Source organism: Mustelus asterias, chromosome 27, assembly GCF_964213995.1.
Source record: "Mustelus asterias chromosome 27, sMusAst1.hap1.1, whole genome shotgun sequence".
In the NCBI taxonomy this organism is placed as follows: Eukaryota; Metazoa; Chordata; class Chondrichthyes; order Carcharhiniformes; family Triakidae; genus Mustelus; species Mustelus asterias.
Window position 1 is genome coordinate 37,647,706 of NC_135827.1, and position 12,240 is coordinate 37,659,945.

At 46.6% G+C, this 12,240-nt stretch overlaps 1 protein-coding gene across 1 annotated transcript in view; it reads right to left on the reverse strand.

The window, feature by feature from the left end:
• LOC144479969 (Na(+)/H(+) exchange regulatory cofactor NHE-RF3-like) overlaps window positions 1–12,240 on the reverse strand; it is a 72,969-nt gene that overhangs the window by 12,072 nt on the left and 48,657 nt on the right. The window contains exon 5 of the mRNA XM_078199101.1: window positions 872–1,073. Within this exon, the coding sequence (XP_078055227.1) occupies window positions 872–1,073 (202 nt within the window). The remainder of the gene's footprint in view (window positions 1–871; window positions 1,074–12,240) is intronic.

The window sequence follows — 12,240 nt, forward strand, 5'->3', positions numbered from 1 at the left end:
CCAACTGACTCAAAAACAGCTTCTTCCCTGCTGCCATCAGACTTTTGAATGGACCTATCTCATATTAAGTTGATCTTTCTCTACACCCGAGCTATGACTGTAACACTACATTTTGCACTCTCTTGTTTTCTTTCTGTATGAAGGGTATGCTTTGTCTGTATAGCGCGCAAGAAACAATACTTTTCACTTTATACTAATACATGTGACAATAATAAATCAAATCAGAATCAAATACTCATTCAGGACCTCACCCATGACCGCTGCCTTCATGCCTCAATCCCTTTTATGGGCCGGTATTTTGTGACCTCGCTTGGGCGAGGCTCATAAAATCCCGCCCGAGGCCAACAGAGAATTCCGTTCTGTGAGCCGCGCCCACCCCGATTCTAGCGGGGGGCGTGGTGGTAAAATTCCAGTCATGGTCTCTAATCAGCTCGCTCCTCCATTTACCACATTTTTTTTACTATTTATATGCTTATAAATTATTGTTTTTATTACTCTCCTTATTTTCCAAATGTTATCTCCATTGAAATAAATGAACAGTAAACAAGTGTCCAGTTCCATGTTGCCCAACTTACACCCGCGTCTTAAGTTAAAACACCACTCTTCGCCTTCTGGTGCCAGTTGATAATCGCTAATTGTCAGCTTCCAGTCACAGGGAGATGTCCAAAGCACCGGTCAGCAGAGCACAAAGTCAGGACTCTGGGCCTAGCCCCGTGCCAATATTTTCATGGAATTCCACCCAGGGCCCAGCTAAGGGCTGGGTGAGTAAATGCGCAGATCAGTGCTGACTCCAGCATCTGTAAGTCCCTGCACCTCCCAGCAAGAGAAAGGAAGAAATCGATGCAAAGAGAAAATCTTGGGAGAAAATTACCTTCAGAATGACACAACTCAAAACCAAATCCATTTGGGCCTTTTTCCACATAACACAATCGTGGTTTGGCACACAGGGTCTGGGTGTCGGACTTTATAAGCTCCGCAATATTCAGATTCTTCATTTTTGCATCTTCATAGGCAGTCCCATCGACAACCAGGAACGTGATCTTGCTCCCACTCAGCCTTATTTTTTCTACAACCTTCCATGGGGAGGATAAGAAATGTATTGTGAACACCATGCTTACACCATCTGCTTGGCTCAAAGAGATTTCCTTAAGAACCTGAGACCATAAGGCAAAGGAGGAGTAGGCCACTTGGCTCCTCAAGCCTACTCCACCGCTCAATAAGATCATGGCTGACTTTCTACCACAACTCCACTTATGCACACTATCCCTGTGTCCTTTATTCTCTACGTACCTAAAAATCCATTGATTGAGCATCTAATGGACTCAAATACATGAGCATATGAATTAGGAGCAAGAGTAGGCCACTCGGCCCCTTAGATCAATGGCTGATCTAATTTTAACCTCAGCCCCACATTCCTGTCAACCCCTGTAAACCTTTCACGACCTCCGTTATCAATAATCTTATTTAACTCTACCTTAAAAATATTCAAGGACTCTGCCCGATACACCTTTTGAGGAAGAGAATTCCAAGGTCAACCTTCTGAAAGAAATATTTTTTACTCATCTCTGTCTTAAATGGGCAATCCCTTACTTTTAAACAATAGTCCCCGAGTTCTAGAAAACCTCACTGAAAACTATTGAGTGCCATTGATGCATGGTTGACTCCAAGTTATTGAGTGTAGTTTTTTTTAATCCACCCGTGGGACGTGGGCGTCGCTGGCTGGTCAGCATTTATTGCCCATTCCTAATTACCCGAGGGCAGTTGAGAGTCACGTGGCTATGGCTCTGGAGTCATGTGTAGGCCAGGCCAGACCAGGTAAGGATGGCAGATTTCCTTCCCTTAAGGACATTTGTGAACCAGATGGGTTTTTCCAACAATTGACAATGCTTTCATGGCCATCAGTAGATTCTTAATTAGATACTTTTTATTGGATTCAAATTCCACCATCTGCTGTGGCAGGATTCGAACCCAGGTCATTCGCTGCGTTTCTGGATTAATAGTCTTATGATAGTACCACTAGAGCATGTTGGCTCCCCTGTTGGCTGCTGGATTATGTTTGGAGCTCCCCAAACAAGGAGTTCCCAAACAACCACGGGGCAGTCCCACATTAAAAGAAGTGCCGAAGTCATGAACATGGACTGTAACTAACCAATAGTCTGGATTAAGAATCCCTAGTTTCTCTCGGAAATCTGTAATTTCTTTCTTGTCGTCATCTTCAATTAAAATTGTTGGATTTGCAGAAACGTTTGAAATTTTTCTCACACTGGATGCAATCTGCACCCCTTGCTGGGTGGTTTATGCTGGCTTTCCATGCCACAACACAAGTATCTCAAAATGGCTGCCAGCAATGGGGAGGCAATGGCCAAGTGGTATTGTCGCTAGACTATTAATCCAGAAACTTAGCCAATGTTCTGGGTTCGAATCCCAGCACAGCGGATAGTGGAATTTAAATGCAATTTTTAAAAAAAATCTGGAATTAAGAATTTACTGATGACCATGAAACCATTGTCAATTGTCGGAAAAACCCATCTGGTTCACTAATGTCCTTTAGGGAAGGAAATCTGGCACCCTTACCTGGTCTGGCCTACATGTGACTCCAGAGCCACAGCAATGTGGTTGACTCTCAACTGCCCTCTGAAATAGCCTAGCAAGCCACTCAGTTCAAGGGCAACTAGGGATGGGCAATAAATGCTGGCCCAGCCAGCGATGCCCATGTCCCACGTATGAATAAAAAAAAACAAGCCAACCCCACATTCATGACCACTGGAGCATCAGAGCTAAACATTTTCTCTTCAGATCCTCCTCCCTTTAATCTTCACCCCCAATCGTCCACCCTGCCCCAAACACAAGAGGGGCAAATACATTTGAGATAAAAACAGGAACATTTCTCTGCAACCTCCTCAAGGGATGGGATCCAGTGTAGGATCTCACAGAGAGCAGGTGCTGCCCAAAAATTATTAATAATCTTATCAGATATCTCACAGTGCCCAGAGATGGACACCAGAGACTTCATCTTTATTTCAACATCTAAGATTTGAGGCCTTAAAGGGAAAAGAACCAAAAAATTGAAATAGCAACATCATCACGTTGAATATTATTTATCCTTGGACCATAGGACCTTGGCCCTTACCTGGCCTACATGTGACTCCAGAGCCACAGCAATGTGGCTAACTCTCAACTGTTCTCTGAAACGGACTAGCAAGCTACTCAATTCAAGGGCAACCAAGGATGGGCAACAAATGTTGGCCAGCCAGCGATGCCGATGTTCCACCTATGAATAAACTTTTTAAAAAGCCATTTCATCTGGCTTGGCAAGCTTTCTTGTAGGTGGGGTTGCTGTCCGTGGTGCTACCCATTCTATGGATTCATGTTCTAAGCTTGGCCTGGCTCACATACTGAAATGCCTGATCCAAAGTAAGATCATCTTTGGTCTGCAGAAAGCCAATGAGTCTTTTTTAATCCGAGACATCCATAACTATTCAATCACGATTTAGCTTGTCCCATATCCACAAGGACTAGCTAGGCGATATTGGGTCATTAGAAATAATTCAACCAATTCTGCAGGTTCTTGCAACCGCTGGTTAAACTGCGCTCATTTGATGACTAAAGTTTGCTTCGGGTTAGAATAAGTCTCAAAAACTTTAAGAATGGACCCAAACCCTCGGTGGATTCCTGCTCACCCTTCCTTAGGAGAGCATCATCTGCGACTGGATCTATCACCGAACGGAATGAGCTTGAAAGCAACATACTGTATATGCTGGCAATCTGAAATAAGTGCAAAGAAAAGTGGAAAATCTCAGCAGGTCAGGCAGCATCTGTGGAGAGAAGCAGTGTGAATGGACCGCCGGGATTGCGCAGTTCCACCGAAGGTCAATGGTCTTTTGGCTGGGACGTCACATCCTCCGTGGCGGATCCCACCATGGCGGGGTCAGAAAATCCCAACCCATGTTTCAGATCGATGGTCTTTCATCAAGTTTTTGCAGCTTTCTTTGTTCTTATTATAGGGCGGCACGGTAGTACAGTGGTTAGCACTGCTGCCTCACAGCTCCAGGGTCCCGGTTTCGATTCCTGGCTCGGGTCACTGTCTGTGTGGAGTTTGCACATTCTCCTCGTGTCTGCGTGGGTTTCCTCCGGGTGCTCCGGTTTCCTCCCACAGTCCAAAGATGTGCGGGTTAGGTTGATTGGCCAGGTTAAAAAATTGCCCCTTAGACTCCTGGGATGTGTAGGTTAGAGGGATTAGCGGGTAAAATATGTGGGGGTAGGGCCTGGGTGGGATTGTGGTCAGTGCAGACTCGATGGGCCGAATGGCCTCCTTCTGCACTGTAGGGTTTCTATGATTTCTATGATAGTTAAGATCAATTTCTTCACTCAGACGGTGGCAAATCTTTGGAAATTTCTAACCCAAGGGTTAAGAATATAAAAATAGGAGCAGGAGAGGGCCATTCAGCCCAGTGATGCTGCTTCTCCATTTAACATGATCCTGGCTGAGTTTCAGCTTCCACTCCATTTTCCCACCCGCCCCCCCATATTCTTTGATTCCCTGAGGGACCAAAGGTCTGTCTATCACAGCCGTCACTGTATACATCCAGAACCCTCTGAGGTAGAGAGTCTATTTCCTGAATTAACCGTAGCCAGTTCTCCCCTCAGATCTCTGTATTTGGCTTTAAGATTCTTGTTTGGAGATTGGAGTATGCAGTTCTCAAACTTAATGTGGAATTCAATTGTATTATGATCACTATTTCCCAGTGGATCTTTTATGATGACATCACTAATTAACCCCATCTCATTGCACAATACAAGTTCTAAACCAGCTTTATCCTTCCACAACATATTGCTCCAGCAAATTGTAATGAAACCATTCTCCAAACTTCTATAAAGCGAGGTGCGTTCAGAACATAACATATATATCTTTCCAACACACACCAGTGGCAATTTAGAAGAATGAGGGGAGATCAAATTGAGGTATACAAGGGCAGCACGGTAGCACAGTGGTTAGCACTGCTGCTTCACAGCTCCAGGGACCTGGGTTCGATTCCCGGCTCGGGTCACTGTCTGTGTGGAGTTTGCACATTCTCCTCGTGTCTGCGTGGGTTTCCTCCACGTGCTCCGGTTTCCTCCCACAGTCCAAAGATGTGCGGGTGAGGTTGATTGGCCATGCTAAAAAATTGCCCCTTAGAGTCCTGAGATGCGTAGGTTAGAGGGATTAGTGGGTAAATCTGTAGGGATATGGAGGTTGGGCCTGGGTGGGGATTGTGGTCGGTGCAGACTCGATGGGCCGAATGGCCTCTTTCTGTACTGTAGGGTTTCTATGATTTCAATGATAAAAGGTATGGATAAAGTAGACGTGGAGCAGATGCTTCCTCTTGTGGGGCATTCTAGGATGAGAGATCATAGTCTTAGGATAAGGTGTCGTAAATTTAAAACAGAGTTGAGGAGAAACTACTTCTCCCAAAGGGTTGTGAATCTGTGGAATTCGCTCCCCCAAAGTGCAGTGGATGCTGGGACAGTGAGTAAATTTAAGGAGGAGTTAGACAGATTTTTAATTGGTAATGGGTTGAAGAGTTATGGGGAAAAGGGGGATAGAACATAGAACATAGAAAGCCACAGCACAAACAGGCCCTTCGGCCCACAAGTTGCGCCGATCACATCCCCACCTCGAGGCCTATCTATAGCCCTCAATCCCATTAAATCCCATGTACTCATCCAGAAGTCTCTTAAAAGACCCCAACGAGTTTGCCTCCACCACCACCGACGTCAGCCGATTCCACTCACCCACCACCCTCTGAGTGAAAAACTTACCCCTGACATCTCCTCTGTACCTACCCCCCAGCACCTTAAACCTGTGTCCTCTCGTAGCAACCATTTCAGCCCTTGGAAATAGTCTCTGAGAGTCTACCCTATCCAGACCTCTCAACATCTTGTAAACCTCTATCAAGTCACCTCTCATCCTTCGTCTCTCCAGGGAGAAGAGACCAAGCTCCCTCAACCTATCCTCATAAGGCATGCCCCCCAATCCAGGCAACATCCTTGTAAATCTCCTCTGCACCCTTTCAATGGCTTCAACATCTTTCCTGTAATGAGGTGACCAGAACTGCGCGCAGTACTCCAAGTGGGGTCTAACCAGGGTCCTATAAAGCTGCAGCATTATCTCCCGACTCCTAAACTCAATCCCTCGATTGATGAAGGCCAGTACGCCGTACGCCTTCTTAACCGCATCCTCCACCTGCGAGGCCGATTTAAGAGTCCTATGGACCCGGACCCCAAGGTCCTTCTGATCCCCTACACTGCTAAGAATGGTACCCTTCATATTATACTGCTGCTTCATCCCATTGGATCTGCCAAAATGGATCACCACACACTTATCCGGGTTGAAGTCCATCTGCCACTTCTCCGCCCAGTCTTGCATTCTATCTATGTCTCGCTGCAACTTCTGACATCCCTCCAAACTATCCACAACACCACCTACCTTGGTGTCGTCAGCAAACTTACCAACCCATCCCTCCACTTCCTCATCCAGGTCATTTATGAAAATGACAAACAGCAAGGGTCCCAGAACAGATCCCTGGGGCACTCCACTGGTCACTGACCTCCATGCAGAGAAAGACCCCTCCACAGCCACTCTCTGCCTTCTGCAGGCAAGCCAGTTCTGGATCCACAAGGCAACAGCCCCTTGGATCCCATGCCCTCTCACTTTCTCAAGAAGTCTTGCATGGGGGACCTTATCGAACGCCTTGCTGAAGTCCATATAGACCACATCCACCGCTCTTCCTTCGTCAATGTGTTTGGTCACATTTTCAAAGAACTCAACCAGGCTCGTAAGGCACGACCTGCCCTTGACAAAGCCGTGCTGACTACTTTTGATCATACTAAACTTCTCTAGATGATCATAAATCCTGTCTCTCAGGATCCTCTCCATCAACTTACCAACCACTGAGGTTAGACTCACCGGTCGGTAATTTCCCGGGCTGTCCCTGTTCCCTTTCTTGAATATAGGGACCACATCTGCAATCCTCCAATCCTCCGGAACCTCTCCTGTCTCCATCGACGATGCAAAGATCATCGCCAAAGGCTCCGCAATCTCCTCCCTCGCCTCCCACAGTAACCTGGGGTACATCCCATCCGGTCCCGGCGACTTACCAACCTTGATGCCATTCAATAGTTCCAACACATCCTCTTTCTTTATGTCCACATGCTCGATCCTTTCTGTCCACCGCAAACCAGCAGTACAACCACCCAGATCCCTTTCCACCGTGAATACCGAGGTAAAGGATGAGGAGCATATCAGCCATGATCGCATGGCGGAGCAGATTCGATGGGCTGAATGGCCTAATTCTGCTCCGATGTCTTATGAACTTATGAACTATGGGATGTCGGCACTGCTGGCTGGGCTAGCATTTATTGCCCATCCATAATTATCCTTGAGGGGGCATTTTAAGAGTAAACCATGTTGTTGTAGATTTGGAGTTACGTGTACACTAGATCAGGTAAGAATGGAAGATTTCTTTCCTAATGGATATGGGTGAACCAGTCCATTTTTATGACAATCAACAATGATTTCCCGGTTATCATTCGACTTTTAATTCCAGATATTTATTGAGTTTAAATCCCACCGTCTGCCACGCTTGGATTTTTGAACCCGGGTCCCCAGAACATTACCCTGCGTCTCGGATTACTAGTCCAGCAACAATACCACTACACCACCACCTCCCCTGTTAATAGCGGCGCCCAATATGGGGCACAAATCCACAACCCTGAGATTAAGAGTCAGCTTTACCGACTCAGCTAGACGGGCTAATTTCTGAATATTAGTGTGACTTCAACAGAACAGACTGTGGCCGAAAACCTACTTATTAAAATGGTGTCGGGCAGGTGGACAAGAACGCACTGGGAATGCTCTGGATAGCACCTGATCACCAATTTAGTTCACACCATGGCATGAGAGTGGTTCAAAACCGTACTCATGTCTTAGGAACAGAATCATAGAATCCCTACAGTGTAGAAGGAGGCCATTCGGCCCATCGAGTCTGCACCGACTACAATCCCAACCAGCCCCTATTTCCTAGGGGCAATTTAGCATGGCCAATCCACCTAACCCACACACCTTTGGACTGTGGGAGGAAACCGGAGCATCCGGAGGAAACCCACACAGACACGGGGAGAACGTGCAGACTCCACACAGACAGTGACCCAAGGCCGGAATTGAACCCGGGTCCCTGGCGCTGAGAGGCAGCAGTGCTAACCACTGTGCCATCATGAAACATGACAAGGTGAAGCCAGTAATAGGACAATATTTGCCTTTTGGATGAGATGTTAAATTGAAGCCCTATCTATCTGTTAGACGACAAAGAGTAGGGGAACTCTTCACAGTTTAATATTCATTCCTCACAATATCACTGAAGAATGATTTCTGGACATTATCACATGCTATGTGTGGGAGGTTGTTGAGTTTAAATTGGCTGCTGTGCTTCCTGTATTACAACAGTGATGAACACTTCAGGATACTTCAAAAGTACTTCATTAGTTGTAAGACACAAAGTCATCAAGATCTTATCTAACTGTCTGTCTTTCGGTCTGTCTCTCTCTTTCTCGACTGCACTCTCAAAATACCTGACTGTGGAAGTGAAACACTCTGAAATGTTTCAGTGCAGTTAGCTGATAGATGAAGTGAGCTTTGTTATTCTCATGATTCCAGCCCCCCCCCCCCCCGCCCCACCCTCCCCCTCCGTCTCTGTTTTTTTTTCTCACCAAACCAGTTTAGAATATAAAGTCACAAGGAATGTGTCCGGATACAGCTATTATACAGCTAGGGTATTATATCACCGATGTTTCATAGAATCATAGAATCCCTACAGTGCAGAAGGAGGCCATTCGGCCCATCAGGTCTGCACTGACCACAATCCCACCCATGTCCTATTCCTGTAACCCCACATATTTACCCTGCTAATCCCCATGACACTAGGGTCAATTTAACATGGCCAATCAACCTAACCCACACATCTTTGGATTGTGGGAGGAAACCGGAGCACCCGGAGGAAACCCACGCAGACACAGGGAGAACGTGCAAACTCCACACAGACAGCGACCCAAGCCGTCTTGTACTTACCAGATTTTATTGGTTGGCTTTCAACGATCATGTAAAACTTCCCTGATCAGTTACAGCCAAAGCTAAACACAGATCACAACTCATTCTGAGCTGTCCCAGTAACATGAGACAATCTCACCTCACCCTCATCTGCCCGAACATTCCAAACAATCCATCCCTGCAGTCAAGAATGTAACAGCCAAAGCCCATCCAAACCTCTGCCGCCCGCATCCTAATCATACCGGATCCTCTTCACACATCTCTCTCTAATCTTCACTGAACTCCATCAACCTCCCCATCCTGCAATGCCTCGACTTTAAAATTCCCATCCCTGTTTTCTATTCCCTTCTTTCGCCTTCCTCTCTCTGTAACCTCCTTTAACAAAGAACAAAGAACAGTACAGCACAGGAAACAGGCCCTTCGGCCCTCCAAGCCTGTGCCGCTCCTTGGTCCAACTAGACCAATCGTTTGTATCCCTCCATTCCCAGGCTGCTCATGTGACTATCCAGGTAAGTCTTAAACGATGTCAGCGTGCCTGCCTCCACCACCCTACTTGGCAGCGCATTCCAGGCCCCCACCACCCTCTGTGTAAAAAACGTCCCTCTGATGTCTGAGTTATACTTCGCCCCTCTCAGCTTGAGCCCGTGACCCCTCATGATCGTCACCTCCGACCTGGGAAAAAGCTTCCCACAGTTCACCCTATCTATACCCTTCATAATCTTGTATACCTCTATTAGATCTCCCCTCATTCTCCGTCTTTCCAAGGAGAACAACCCCAGTCTACCCAATCTCTCCTCATAGCTAAGACCCTCCATACCAGGCAACATCCTGGTAAACCTTCTCTGCACTCTCTCCAATGCCTCCACGTCCTTCTGGTAGTGCGGCGACCAGAACTGGACGCAGTACTCCAAATGTGGCCTAACCAGCGTTCTATACAGCTGCATCATCAGACTCCAGCTTTTATACTCTATACCCCGTCCTATAAAGGCAAGCATACCATATGCCTTCTTCACCACCTTCTCCACCTGTGTTGCCACCTTCAAGGATTTGTGGACTTGCACACCTAGGTCCCTCTGTGTTTCTATACTCCTGATGACTCTGCCATTTATTGTATAACTCCTCCCTACATTATTTCTTCCAAAATGCATCACTTCGCATTTATCCGGATTAAACTCCATCTGCCACCTCTCCGCCCAATTTTCCAGCCTATCTATATCCTGCTGTATTGCCCGACAATGCTCTTCGCTATCCGCAATTCCAGCCATCTTCGTGTCATCCGCAAACTTGCTGATTACACCAGTTACACCTTCTTCCAAATCATTTATATATATATCACAAATAGCAGAGGTCCCAGTACAGAGCCCTGCGGAACACCACTGGTCACAGACCTCCAGCCGGAAAAAGACCCTTCGACTACTACCCTCTGTCTCCTATGGCCAAGCCAGTTCTCCACCCATCTAGCCACTTCTCCTTGTATCCCATGAGCCTTAACCTTCTTAACCAACCTGCCATGTGGGACTTTGTCAAATGCCTTACTGAAATCCATATAGACGACATGCACGGCCCTTCCTTCATCAACCGTTTTTGTCACTTCCTCAAAAAACTCCACCAAATTTGTAAGGCACGACCTCCCTCTTACAAAACCATGCTGTCTGTCACTAATGAGACTTAACCTTCTGAGATCCCCATATCCCTCCAATTCTAGTTTCTTGCCAACTCTGATTTTAAAGATCCCCCTATTGATGACCATGCCTTTACCTGTCTGGGTCTCTTTAGTTTAATTCATTTATGGGATCACATGATAGGACAGCATTTACTGTTGGTGCCTGATTGTCCTTGAGAAGGTGGCGATGAGCTGCCTTCTTGAACCTACATGTGGTGTAGGTACATCAATATTGCTGTTAAGGGGGGAGTGCCAGGATTTTGACCCAGCGGCAGTGACGAGACAGCGATACATTTCCAAGTCAGGATGGCGTGTGGCATGGAGGGGAACTTGCAGGTGGTGGTGTTCCAATGCACCTGCTGCCCTTGTCCTTCTAGATGGTAGCAGTCATGGGTTTGGAAGGTGCTGTCCAAGGAGACTTGGTGAGTTGCTGTCGTGCCTCTTGTAGATGGTACACACTGCTACCACTGTGCATCAATGGAGGGAGTGAATATTTGCAGAAGGTATGTCAATCAAGTGGGCTGCTTTGTTCCGGATGGTGTCAAGCACCTTGAGTATTGTTGGAGCTGCACTCATCCAGGCAAGTTATTCCGCCACACTCCTGATTTATGCCTTGGTTCTCAGGATATGGGGAGTCAAGAAGTGAGTTACTTGTCACAGAATTCCAAGCCTCTGACCTGTTCTGGTAGTTAATGCTATTAGCTTTCAGAGCCCTGCTCCTTCGTCAGATGGAGTGGATAAAAACCTGTTGGACTTTAATCTGGTTTGTTAAAACTCTTACTGTGTTTACCCCAGTCCAAGGCCGGCATCTCCACATCTATTCTGTAGTCACAGTATTTATATGACTGGGTCAGTTCAGTTTCTGGTCAATGGTAACCCCCAGGATGTGGATAGAGGGGGATTCAGTGATGGTAATGCCATTGAATGTCAAGGGGCAATGGTTGCATCCTCTGTTATTGGAGATGGTCATCACCTGACACTTGTGTGGCACAAATATTGCTTCCCACTTGTCAGCTCAAGCCTGGATATTGTCCAGGTCTTGCTGCATTTGGACATGGACTGGTTTGCCATCTGAGTAACTGCGAATGATGCTGAAGATTGTGCAATCATCAGCGAACATCACCATTTCTGGTTTTATGATGGTAGGAAGGTCAATGATGAAGCAGCTGAAGATGGTTGGGCCTAGGACACTACCCTGCGGAACTCCTGCAGTGATGTCCTGGAACTGAGGTGATGACCTCCAACAAACACAACCATCTTCCTTTGTGTTAGGTTTGACTCCAACCAACAGAGACTATTCCTCCTGATTCTCATTTGGCTGGTGCTCCTTGATGTCACATTCAGTCAAATGTTGCCTTGATGTCAACAACAGTCACTTTCACCTCACCTCAGTCCAACTCCTTTGTCCATGTTTGGACCAAGGCTGTAATGAGGTCAGGAGCTGAGTGACCCTGGCAGAACTCAAACTACCAAATAAACCTGTTGGACTTCAACC